The following is a 14,071-nucleotide window of genomic DNA, read 5'->3' as shown; positions in this document are numbered from 1 at the left end:
CTCCTTCTTTACCTCAGGCCCAGGGCAATGGACCTGGCTTTCTATGGACTGAGACCTCTGAAACATAAGACCCAAATAAATCTTTTCTTTTTAAAGTTGTTCTTGTCAGGTGTTTTGGTAACAGTGTCGAAAAAAGCTAACTAAAACAATAACCAGAGCTGGGGTTGTAGCTCAGTGGCAAAGTGCTTGCCTCCAATGTGTGAGGCACTGGGTTCGATCCTCAGCACCACATAAATAAATAAAATAAAGGTATTGTGTCCATCTACAACTAAAAAAAATAATAACCATAGTGTATTAAGTGACTAAGCTATGATGCTCAGTAGGTTAGGTATAATAAAGGCATTTTTGACTTGTGACATATTCAATTTATGATGGATTTTTTTCCATAACCCCTTTGTAAGTAAATGAGCATCTGTACTTATGGTGTTATACTTTCTTTCTTACTATAGCTTTTGGTAAATCTTATTAGTAAGTTAATATTCACAGTAATTCCTCCAACTTTACTGGTCATTAAAAACGTTTTTCTTTTTCACATTTCCACATAAAGTTAGAGTTGGCTTGTCAATTTTTCTTTTCTTTCTTTCTTTTATTTTTTTGTTGTTGTACTTGCAATTAACCCAGGGACACTGTACCATTGAGCTACATCCCCAGCCCTTTTTAATTTTCTTTTTATTTTTTTGAGACAGGCTTTCTCTAAAATGCCAAGGCTAGTCTTGAACATGTGATTTTTCTGTCTCAGTCTCTCCAGTTTCTGAGATTATAGGTGTGTGCCACCATGCCTGGTTGCTTGTCAATTTTCCCAAAACTATCTTTTAGGATTTATCTTGATATGGCTTGGTCTTTTGAATAAATTTATAGATCAATTTTAAGAGATTTAAGTCTTCTTTAATCTCTCTGAGCAATGGTTTATAGTTTTCAGCATATATTTCTTGTACATTTTTAGTTGATTTATTCCCAGCTATCTCATGATTTTTGACACTAATGTTAATAATATTTAAAAAATTTTATTTTAAGTTTGTTGCAACTATACTTCTTATGGCTTTTTTCCATAGTAAAAATAATCATTATAAATACTATTTTCTTTTTTGTACAAAAAATTAATGATCACTTCATGGAATAAAGAAAGACCCTCTCTAAATTGTATAAAATAAAACAAAAGGAAACTTCAATTGTGACAAAAAGTGAAATTCAAGAAAATGGTTGCTGGCATTTGGTTTTGATAAGAAGTTTGAAGTAGTAAAGGAATTTCTGATATGTCAATGCACATGTAATCTTGACATCCAGTTTAAGTATTCCTTTTCATTTGATGCCTATGAGAGCTGAAGATGACTAAATTACGTACATTTTTAGTAGCAAATGACATCAGAACACCCATGATTTGCTTGCCAAGATATGTTAATTCCTTCTCTTTAAATCAATGAATTCATCTATCTTAAAGTTTTGCCATGTAGAAGTAAAAAGGATTAGGAATCCATGTATCAATCTTATAATCAGAAATTCTTTGATGGTATCAGAACATACATAAGATGAAGTCCAAAAGAGACTGTATCAACAATTTAATCCAGTTGCATACTGAAGGGAAACACAGTCACCAATTCCTTCAGGACTTAATTCAAATTATTAATAGAAATGTATACTATTTTCTGATTCATTTGGCAGAGGTTCTACTTCAATATTCTTAAATTCTACACTACAAACAACTATTACCATCTCCACATGGCACACTGCTTCATCAAGGTACATCCAACTGTTGGGGTAGGGATCTCTTGGCAAAAAATATTGCAGGATGCTTCAAAACAAGAATTTTGTGTAGGAGTAAATGCAAATTTTGATAATCCATTGAGTCTCTCCATCAAAAACCACTCTTTGACTACTGTATTGTCAAGACAAACAAAAATGTAAGGTCATCCTTCCTTATTTTTAGGATGATTTTCATGTGGTAAGTTCCTTGCTGTGCTTTTCTGTTTGTGGCTTTTGGGTCCTACCATGTTGGACAATAAAACTAAACAGTATATAAATATTTACATATTATATCTATAGACATCTATATGTAGATATATATATATATATGTGCATCTTGTACTTATATTCTTTACTTTCAAACTAAACTAAGCTTGGCATAATAAAAATTAAATGCTTATAATTATAATGATAAACTCTAGTTGATTTAATTCATATCAATGGAAAACCAGCAACAATGGCAACTTTATATTCTTGACCATATATAGTAACATTCCATGCCATCTTATGCTTATTTGGAATGATGTAATACCCACCATCCCCCAAAAAAAACTTGACAGAAAAAAAAAATTAAAAGGTTTTTGTAATCACAAAGATAAACTTCAAATTCTCACACTGACAATTCCTAAAATTATCCTAGATGACATAAATGCCTTCATGCAGAAGTGATTCTGTCAGGACAAGAGACTGAATAACTGTTGTCACATGATAGAAAAAGCAGTTGTCTGCCAGGACAGAAATTATAATTATTCAGAGTGGTACTTGTTTGTCAAAATATATTTGAGTAGCTCTATTGAATAATTCACATATTTTAATATTTCTATATCATTTCATCAAGATTAGTATAGTAAAAATTTATCTCAACACATTTGCTAAAAAAAAATCACATTTCATTTGTTTTAGGTTTTAGGTACTGCATATGGTATCAAATAATATGATCATTTTTGATGACAAAACTAAGTAGAAATGAACATGAAATTTATAAAAATCTGAATTAATTTCACTAATCTGGATGAACCCAGGCGTAAAATATTTTTCGGAGTGTCAAATGATCTGGTTAATGCAGACAGCATAAAAGGTGTTTGGCAATATTCAAAGAAGACTTCCACTTGAATGCCCATTTTCTCATCTTCAGCCTGCTATGCCATCTCCTTTCCACAAGCTGATTATAATCTCACTACTTAGTTTTCTGGAACATTTCAGGAAGATGCTCCAACATGCCTTGTAACCAGACCCTAGGTGTCCCATTAAGGGAACCAGTTTAGAGATATTATCCTATGCTAACACACAGGAAACTCACTGTGTTCCCTGTGGTTTACTGAAAAGCTCCACTGAGATAAACAAACTCATGTCATTACTTTATCCTCTTAAATGTGCTCCACTGTATCAGGTCAACCTCCATAGGATAATTATTTAAGAAGAAGAAAAAAATGGTGGGTGCAGTGGAGCACGCCTGTAATCCCAGCAGCTTGGGAGACTAAGGCAGGAGGTTTGTGAGTTCAAAGCCAGCCTCAGCAACTTGGCAAGGTCCTAAGCAACTCAGGAAGACTCTGTCTCTAAATAAAATATTTAAAAAGGCTGGGGATGTAGCTCAGTGGTTAAGCACCTCTGAGTTCAATTCCTGGTACCAAAAAAAAAATAGAGAGCAGAATCAGACAACCTAAGATGAATATCTGGGTCTTCATCACCTTGGTCAGTTGCCTAAGCCATATCAGGTATATGATAAGTCCATCTTGCGCGAGAGATACTATCTATGTCTTCAGAGCTTATATCAGATTTTGGCAGGATGCTTAATATCTTGCTAAAGAGTGCCATCTAATGTACTACACTGGCAGTTTATCATTTTCTTTGTGGATATTCTTTGTGAACATTTCACATGGATTTGGTTTTACCCTGTGCCTTATTCAAACTCCTTCATGGTCCAGGCCTGACTAAATTCACCTTAGGCTGTAATAAAACAGGAACAAATCATGCTGAGTAAAGCTAAATTTACTACATCAGATTCAGCATCTAATATCTTGACCTTTCAGTTCCCTCACTTTATTCTAAATAACATTTCCCTTCTTTCACCTCAACATATATACTCCCATGGTTACATATGTAGTGACTTTCTCCCCATGTATCAGCCTCCTCCTGTCTTTACCCTCCTCCCTATCCAAATGAGACTTCACAGTTCATCATTTCAGAACTGTCTTGTTAGCATCCTTAGTTCCCTTGTCCAAGGCCATTTGATCTATTTTACTTGGCCAAATTCTGACTATAAATTTATCAAAGTATCTGGTTTCTATGTTGTTTACAAGGGCTGGAGAAAATCTCACAACTAGGCAAATGTTCCATCATAAATCCCACAATGAAGCCAACAAGGGTCATTAACCTCTACAGAACCCCCAGTACTATCAGAGAATCTTGTATTTCCCCAGCTAGTTCAATATCCTATATTCCATTCTCCTGTACTTCAGACCCTCTTCTTTACCTTCTCATTCACAGAACTTAATCTTCCCTTTCACTTAAGAATGTAAAAGTCATCAAATACCTCTCTCGACTTCCAAATTTCCAATCCCACCTGTATCTACACATCTCCTCTCCTATTGCATTGAGATATCCCTCTACTTATGCCTTGTAAACTCCATCCCACTAGAAACCTTGGACTACTAATTATTCCCTCTCTGTCTACCCCTTTAACCCTCTCCCTCTACTGTCCCCCTACCATAGCATTTAAACATGCTCATACTTTACTACTATACAAGGAAAAAAATCTCTCCAGATTCCATCATCCCCTTGACCTACTGTCCTCTGTCCTCTCCTTTACAGTTGAACTTGTGGAAAGGAGTTTCAGTTCATACTCCATTTGTAACCCAATGTTTTTGGGCTGCATTTGTACTATTCTCCCACATGAACTCTTGCTAAGGATATCATGTGTGACAAAACTCAAATGATATATCATAGCTCTCATCTAATGATCTCTTGACAATACTTGATATAGCTCAACACTCCTCCATTCCACTTGGCTTTGGCACCTGTGAATAACATAACCTCTACCTTTCCTTTAATCTCTAGTGACAGTGGCAACAGTTGCTGCTGCTTTTTGTTTATTTATTTATTTTTTGGGGGGACTTGGGATTAAACCCAGGGGCACTCAACCACTGAGCCACATCACCAGTCATTTTTATTTATTTTTATTTTGAGACAGGTCTTGCTAAGTTGCTGAAGTTGGCCTTGAACTTGCCATCCTCCTGCTTCAGTCTTCCAAGTTGCTGGGACTACAGGGATGCACCACCATGCCCAGTGCTGCTTCTTTTTTTTAAATTTCTTTCTCTTGTTTAAATATGCTGGGTTGCTCATTCAGCACTCTCTCCCTGGTGATTTCATATCTCCACTGGCCATTTAAATACTTATGCTCCCAAATTTGCTTCTTTAGCCAGATGTCTCTTCTGCTCTGGGCTCATGTAACTTATTAGCCACATGTCTAAAACTGAATTAAAGATATCTGCTCTTCCCAACCTTCTCCTCCAATATGCACAATCAGGAACCTAAACCATATCCTTCTTCCTTTTCCCTAAGAGACAATCGATCAACAAATTCTGTCAATTCTTTCTTTTAAATTCTACTCAAATCCATCTCCATTCTCACTGCTACCAACCTGGAGCAAATTACTATCATCCTCCTTCTATTACACACTTCTTAACCCAGTAGAGTCCATTCTCCATCATGCAGCGAGAATGAAATGGAAAAAGTGAAGATCTGATACTGTTACTCCCTTGTGGAATACCTTCTAATGGTTCCCCACCGTTTATAGAATAAAGTCTTAAGTTTTAATATGTCTAGAAAGTCTGCATGATATGCCACCTGGCTAATTGTTCAGCCTCATCTTGTGCCCTGATGCCCAGCATCTTGGTTCTCTCCCAAACCTAACCACACTGACTAATTGGTTCCTTAAATGTAACACCCTCTTTCTCGTTTAGGGAACTTGCACATAATTTCCCCTGTGATTAAAAGTAAATGCTGTCTACTTTAATATCATGCCCTTCTGTAAACTAACTCCTACTTATCCTGCAAATCAGACCTTAAATATCATCTTTTTAGGAAAATCATTTCTGAAGGCCTAGATTATTGCAGACCCTGTGTTACATGTTTTCTTATGCTCTCCAATAGCTTTTCCTAAGCTCTTATCTTATATGTAAAGAGCTACTTAAGTCCATTTTTCCTTATAAACTATAAACTGCACTATGACAGTGGCTTGGTCTTGTCCCACCCACAAATGTACCTCTAGTACTTTGCACAGTACCTGCCATATAAGAGGCTATCAACAAGTATTTGTTGAATAAATAAATCAATGATTGTAATGATAGCAAGAGATCCTCAGACGTTGTCAATAAAGCTTTATGAAATAAAATTCTTAGTGGGCAAGACTAAATGTGATACATTCTTTGCCAAGAAATAAACAGCTCATCAAATTGTCTTCAAAGGCAAAAATGAAAATTCATGAATAAAATTAATAGTTATAAAATGACTACTGAAGCTAAAACCCTAGACTTGCAACCTCGTAAACTTAAATCTTTTGTTTTGGTCCAGATTGATATTTTAGGAAAGAAATGTGGAGGCTTCCTAATTGAATTATTGAATAAAACTGGCTTATACTTACACAAAGGCTAGGAACAAGACTGGACAGGTTGACATGTCGTGGTGCAAACATGTGGAGCTGCTGAAGGCAAGATATGGCAGCTGCCTGAACAAGTGAGTCTGAATGGTCCTGTGTTATTGCACAACCCACCAAACAAGAGGAACGAATTGTAGAAATTGTCGCTCCATTCCCTTGTAGCAAATTAAAAGAAAATGTAGAATATAATTATTTGATTAGTCTTATAAAAACCATTCCTAGAGGGCTGGGGATATAGCTCAGGCCCTGGGTTCAAATCCCCGGGTTCAAATCTCCAGGACCAAAAAAAAAAAAAAAAAAAAAAAACAACAAAAAAAAAACCATTCCTAGAAAATAATTATCTTCTAAATAATCCCTTCTTCCGATTTCTATTCAGATTGTTTTAAAAACAAAAAGTCTGAGAAATCCACAGAAATGATTACAAAATACAACCAAATTTGGATTTACATCTCCCTTAGGTCTGGCTAGATTTATATTTATTCCCGGATAAATTATACTATCAGTTACAACCGTCATTTGAAAGGGCCAGATTTCTCATTCTCTGTTCAACCAATATTATTATTTTTAATATATAATAATTTCGGATCCAGTCTTAAGATGATTAATGACAGTTTTCTTCAGAAATAATGAGAGAAAATGAAATACAGACTGTAGAAATAATTTAATAGTCAAATATAAATGACTTAATTTTTTCTAAATTAAAATAATTTTATATACATATAAAGATCAAACAAGGAAATCATATAAACATATATATAAAACTTGGGGAAAGTACTTAAATGACTCTCAGCCTTAACATTTCATCTGTGAAATAAAAATATCACCTACCTAAATTTTTGTCAGAATTAAATAACATTTAATCATTTATTTCATTTAATTAATAAATGGTAGAGGGTAAAACAGAAAATTTTGAAAGTGGTTTATATATTCAGGGCACATTCACAATAATTTACTAATTTCAGCATTTAATTTAGGTATTAGTAGAATTAGTCCTGAGTGTAAGAACATAAGTTTTGGATCATAAATGTGCCACTCACATGTTGAATAATCCTAGCCAAATCATCCCTGATCTCTTCCTTCTAGAAAGATATTATCTACCTTATGGCAGTGTCTTTGCAAACTATGTTCCTGACCCGTAGGGTTCAAAAAAAGTGAAGCAAAGTCCATAAAGATAAGTGCATAGCACTCCAGTCCCAAAGAACTCCATTTTTTAAACCTTTGTTTCCATAAGGTTCCAAGTATAATTCCATTTAAAAATATTTTTCTGTCTTCAAACCTTGAAAATACTGACATATCATAGATTTGTTGGAGGTATTTTAAAAAATCACACATGAGGTGTGGGGTTGGGACTCAGTGGTACAGCCCTTGCCTTGCAAGTGTGAGGCAGTGGGCTCCATCCTCAGCACGACATAAAAAATAAATTGAAAAATAAAGGTACTGTGTCCATCTACAACTAAAAAATTTTTTTTTAAAAATCACACATGTACAAAGTTGAGTACCAGGTCTTTGGAAAACACAATTATTCAGTAGATAGTTATTATTATTATAAAAATGTATTGAAACATGATGGTGACATTCAGGAATTTGAAAGAGAATAAATTATCTGCCTAGTTTCTTTAGCTTAAGATGAATTTACTTACCTTGTAGTTCAGGGCCAACTGTAGTTATTATAGCACCCAAACATCTACCCAAACACTGATGAACTTCTGTATGTGAAGGTGGAACTGTCAACAGCAAGGTAAGAACCAGAGATAAAGTTGGTTCCACATATCCTCGATACATTGGGCCACTAGAATCCACTATCAAAGCAAGTGAATGAAGAGACCATGTCTAGAAAAAAATATATAATTTATTTTAGTTGTAAAGAGGAATTTTGCAGTACACTGAATTGTATGTATTGAATTATTAAATGCATATACTCAATATTTGTGGGCACATCCATGAGAAATGGCAAATCAAGACTGTAGGACACTTTCACACATGCTCATGATCCTCACTGTAGCTATATTTACTTACGTATAAAATGTTTAAGAAGAAACCACAAAAACAAAACAAATTCAACAAGTAAAATAGAAGATTTAATGAATGACCCAGAGCCTGGGCTAGAGCAACAGGAAAAAAGAGAGAGAAAGATAGCAATTTGAAATAAAACTTGATCAATAAAATGTAAAGAAATGCAAAAAAGAAGAAACAAATACAAAGAACAATAAATAATAAAAATATGCTTGAAAGATTATGTGAATGGGGTTAACTCCCAAAACAATGCAGACTTTAAGGTTAGGTTGAAAAGAAAAATCTTGTTACACATAAGACACCTAAAACAAAATAGACACCTAAAACAAATAAGACACCTAAAACAAAATAGCAAGGAAATAACACAATATATTTTTCCAAACAACTTATTGGCCATTATTATTTTACAAAGCAAATAATTTTCTTTAAAAACTATTTAAAATTTTGTAATAAAAAAATCAACACTACTCTACCTGGACTTCAGGGGATGTTCCATCTTGTGCTAGAGCCAATAAAATGCTGACACTGGTCTTTAGATGTTGTCCTGAGCCTATGCCACCAACATAACGATGCAAACAACCAAGAGCCAATGAATGACCAGTCCTAGATACAACATCTCGAGCTGATTTCAATCTGGAAAAAAGATTATGCTTCTAGAATTGAGTTTTATGTAGTAATAACAATCTCATGGCTCACACACAAAAAAAGGGAAATATTGCAGAAATCAGAAAAGATTATAGTTGTGATCTACTTTTTCTCTCTCTAACAAGAGTCTGGGCCTCAATTTAAAATAGTTATTTAAGACAGGCAACCATGCTCATAATTCCAGCTACTCAGGAGACTGAGGCAGGAAGATCAGCAACTAAGTAAGATCCTGTGTCCAAATAAAAAAATAAAAAGGGCTGAGAATGTATCTCAGAGGTAGAGTACCCCTGGGGTTCAATCCTGAGTACTACCAAAAAAAATTTAAAGAAAATAAAAATAATTGGTTAAGCTGGGGGTGTAGTTCACTTTGGTAGAGTTATTATTAAAAACTTGTTAGTAAAGAGACTGACTTACTTGTCAAAGCTATATTGAGCCATTCTAGCTATAAAAGTTGCTTCTCCAACCACCTGAGCCATTCTTCCAAGAGCTTCCCCTGCTGCACATCGTAAGATTGGGTTTGGGTTGTCAAGAGCACCCATAACCAATGTCAGAGCAGATTTACGAACTTCCTCAGGTCCTAAAGTACTTTTGTTTTCAGCTAAGCCCTACATTGATTTAAAAAATAATAATGAAATATTAAATAAAAGAAAAAATATTCTGTAATCTTTGTAAATATACAAATATATTCATACATTATTTTCTTTAGCCAACTTTCCCAAGCATATACTACACCTAAAACAAGTTCTTGTTAACTGATAGTAATCACTTTTCTAAATATGATTTTAGAACACAATAAATAACAATCAACAGTTCAACTAGTCCTAAGACCAGCAATCGCTGGCAGAGTTTCTATCCAAAGCCTAATACTTAAATGTTGTTTTTGTAGGGATACTATACTATAAATCAATCATTAAGTAACTGGAATTGAAATTTATCACTCTAAAGAAAGAACAGGCCTGATGAGTGTGAAATCTGATTCATTTGTATAAAAATTCAATGAAAGACAATTATGTCTTTGAGTATAACAACATATGTGTAAAGCAAAATTTAGTAAAAAGAATCAGTAATTAAGTGTTGATATAGTTTGTTCATCTTTCCCTGTTCTAGATATAGTCACTGTTCTGGAATTAAATTTACTTACTTGAGACCAAAAATCTCAGTCATGGTGCCAGGAAAAAATGTTAATGACCACAGAGGCATTTACTTTTCTATGAAGAAAAGTATAATCTGTACTGCAATGTTACATTCCACTTTCTCCCAACATCTAAGGGAGACCCTAAACACATCATTTCTTTTTTTTAAAAAAACTCAGATGTTAGCCGGACATGGTGGTGCATGCCTGTAATCCCAGTGACTGAGATAGGAGGATTGTGAGTTCAAAGTCAGCCTTAGCAACTTAGCAAGGCCCTAAGCAATTTAGCAAGATGCTGTCTCTAAATAAAATTAATGTTTTTTTTTAATTTTAAAAAGGGCTGGGATATGGCTTAGAGGACAAGCATTTCTAGGTTCAATCCCTGGTCCAAAAAAAAAACAAAAACAAAAACAAAAACAAAAGGAAAACAAACAAACAAAAAAAACCTCAGCTGTCAGTATTACCTTATGATCTCTAAATAGGGCATATATTAATGATTATATAAACAGTATAAACCTTTATTTCTGTAACCAATGCTTATATTTCTTTTACCTAATGTCTGCAAAACATGACTAAAGATATCCTCAGTTAAGCACTTGTATTTGTGACCACTTTCTTTTAAAGCAATATCCTACAATAAGCATAGTGCTAAATGATATAAAAAGCTTCAAATACTTTATGAAAGAATACACAGTATGATGCATGACCTCTCTGAGTTAGGCAAAATATCTGTTGTTCTACATCCAGTGTAGAGACTAGTTCAATAAAGGTTAAGGGAATTTCATTAACCATAAACCTAGTGAGTAACTAAACCAGAAACAACCTCTCCATATAGCATTCTTTCAACTATATAAACAGTTCCCATGGTTCCCATGACTTATGGTCTAAATAAAAAATTGAACTTAAACTTTATTCAGGCGACCCTCTTCAGAAAATCATTATTTCTGGCTTTTCTTTTCTTTTTCTTTTTTTTTTTTTTTTGTACCAGGAATTGCACCCCAGGGTGCTTAATGACTGAACCACATCCCAGCCCTTTTTAATTTTTATTTTGAGATAGGGTCTCCCTAAGTTGCTTCGAGTCTCACAAAGCGAGGCTGGTTTTGAACTTGTAATCCTCCTGCCTCAGCCTCCAGAGTCGCCAGGATTACAGGTGTATACCACCATGTGTGGCTAGAAAAATCATTATTTCTTTAATCAGGCATCTTTAAAAATTCCAAAAGAACATATTGGCACACATAAAATTTGAGATTCAAATCAAAATATGAACTTTAACATTATTAAAAGGTAAAATACCTATGTAATTACAATGAGCCCAATATAAAGTTTCTAATAACTTTATTAAGCTAATATAAAAGCATAATTATCAAGTATACACACACATATACATAAACATAAGCATTATAATAATATTGAGATTCCTGGCTTATTAAGTGAATTAACATCTTATTTCAGAACATTTATTAGGGTCTAAAAGTAAATACCTTGAGCGCACTAAGAACAGCAGTAAATATATTAAGCTGCACAGCCTGTTGGCGAACACCTTTGGCTTGTTTAACACATTCAGCAAAGTGATCCAGCATTTGTAATCTATAGTAGAATAAATATCACATTAGTGATGCTTTTATTTAAATATGGCTAAAACACAGAGAAAATAATATGAACTGTTAAGCAAAAATACCTGTGTTGTCTCTTTTCTATTTCACATAACTGATCCAAACCAGATCTTTTTATGTTGAATTAAAGTACAAAGTTGTGTGGTTGGTTATTAAATGAATAAGAAGAGAGACTAAATACTGTTTCATTTAGCAAAATTAGTTCATAATTGTAGTGGTCTTAAACATTAACACCAGGGTCCATGCAGTGCCTAGCATATAGTAGGTATGTTATAGTTTGCATCTTGAATGCCCACCAAAGGTCCATGTGTTAAGGACTTGATCGCTAGGGTGGCATTTGGGAGGTGGTGGAACTTTAAGAGGTGGAAACTTGTGGAAGGTCACTGGGGATGTGCCCTCAAAAGTGAGAGTGAGACCCCAAGCCTCCTCCTTCTCTCTCTCCCTTTGCTTTATAGCCAAGAGGTGAGTAGTTTTGCAGTTTTGCTCCAGCTACAATGTTACCTCACCTCAAGACCAAAACCCAGTATCAGGCCAATGGTTAAGGACTGAAATCTCCAAAATGTGAGCCAAAATAAATTTGTCCTGTTTATAAATTATTTCAGGTGTCTTGCTACAGTAATGAAAAGCTGACTAATACAAGGTATTCACAGTTTCTTGAATATAATAGTAATCAATAATTACATATCTCTGTGGCAGAGTTCTCAGTTGGAACTTCTTAAAAATGTGGCAAAATATTTTTTCTTTTTTCAAATATTTTTACATAGAAAAGGGCCCAGTGGTGCATGCCTGTAATCCCAGTGGTTCAGGAAGCTGAGGCAGGAGGATCAAGAGTTCAAAGCCAGCTTCAGCAAAAGTGAGACACTAAGCAATTCAGTGAGACCCTGTCTCTAAATCAAGTACGAAATAGGGCTGGGGATATGGCTTAGTGGTCAAGTGTTCCTGAGTTCAATCCCTGGTAACCCCCAAAAAGATTCTTTCACATTTAATGTTCTTTAATACTTATGTAACAACCAAATATTCCTAAAGATAGCTAGGTAAGGTGAATTTTTATATTTAAACTTTGAATATAAAAGTCAAATTCAAAGACAAGTAATCTACATATTTAAAAATTATCTTTTTTTTTTTTTAGAAAAGCATAAAGCCCTTATTTTGTAAAACAGAAGTAACACTCCAAGGTGTGTAGATCAGGTAGTCCCCAACAGAGGAAATCTAGATTTTTACTCTTTTACATACAAATAATTATTTGTATAACTTTCAAATGATCTGTGAAGGTCTTATATTAATTCACTTTTGCTTTTCCTTTTTAGCAAATCACAAATATATGAAATGCCTACTCAAGTTAGGGATAGTGACTATCAATATAAAATACAGGAAACCAAAATGCTTCAGTTACAAAAAAGAAGGAGTTATCTTAGTTTTTTGAGTTTCAGATTTAAACCACCTCACAGACAAATGTTATTAAAGAGTAGGTTTCTCATATAGTCACTCCTTCAGTAACAAAAACAACAGAATTAGCAAATTGATATCCCTAAAAGATAGGGTCAAACTTCTTAACTGTCAAATAAGCCATTAGAATGAAAACTTTGTTGGGCAAGACATAGTCCATAATACAATGGATACCAGATAATAGCACAAAGGGTCAAATCTTAAGCACATTTTTGAATTACGTGGAATTTGCATTCAATTCATTCTATCCTTATATGTGTTACTTAGGTCAGTAAATTTGAGAATATTGTTTAAGCAGTAGCTCACTTTATTGAGAAGTTAACTGGGATGGGAAAATTTACTATCTAAATATAATTTATACTTAACTAAAATTACCTGATTAACTTTATACTAACCGGTGTTTATATGAAACGTGAGGAAACACTACACCAAAAAGAGCCACAGAGGCATCTATGACTGAAACTCCAAGAGGGAGAGGACCAGGTACAGCTTCGCCAACAGGTATTCGTAAATAAATGGAGGAAGGGTCATGCTCCAGAGCCCCACTTCCAGATGCACTGTTTGGCTGGAGCTGAAAAAGAGTGACATAAAAATTACTCAAAGTCTAATTTAGGAAATTTCACTTACAAAGTATTGGGTATGAAGAACAGCAGGAGAGGAAGAAGAAAAGGTAACAGTAAAAAGAATGACTGGATATGAAATTTTAAAAACAGATAAAAGTATAATTTGGTCATTCAAAAGTCATCAATAAGGGGCTGGGTTTGTAGTATGAGGCACTGGGTTCAATGCTCAACACCACATAAAATAAATAAATAAATAAATAGA

At 34.2% G+C, this 14,071-nt stretch overlaps 1 protein-coding gene across 1 annotated transcript in view; it reads right to left on the bottom strand.

Moving 5' to 3' along the window:
* Window positions 1-14,071, bottom strand: part of HEATR5B (HEAT repeat containing 5B) — an 88,996-nt gene that overhangs the window by 51,994 nt on the left and 22,931 nt on the right. The window contains exons 16-21 of the mRNA XM_079109587.1: window positions 13,642-13,817; window positions 11,669-11,774; window positions 9,470-9,660; window positions 8,884-9,043; window positions 8,038-8,227; window positions 6,383-6,552 (exon numbers count right to left, since the gene is read on the bottom strand). Coding sequence (XP_078965713.1) covers window positions 6,383-6,552; window positions 8,038-8,227; window positions 8,884-9,043; window positions 9,470-9,660; window positions 11,669-11,774; window positions 13,642-13,817 — 993 coding nt within the window. The remainder of the gene's footprint in view (window positions 1-6,382; window positions 6,553-8,037; window positions 8,228-8,883; window positions 9,044-9,469; window positions 9,661-11,668; window positions 11,775-13,641; window positions 13,818-14,071) is intronic.

This window comes from Sciurus vulgaris (assembly GCF_902686455.1).
Source record: "Sciurus vulgaris genome assembly, chromosome: 14".
NCBI lineage: Eukaryota > Metazoa > Chordata > Mammalia > Rodentia > Sciuridae > Sciurus > Sciurus vulgaris.
Note: the sequence above shows the minus strand (reverse complement) of the source record. Positions and strands in the feature narration are given on the sequence as shown.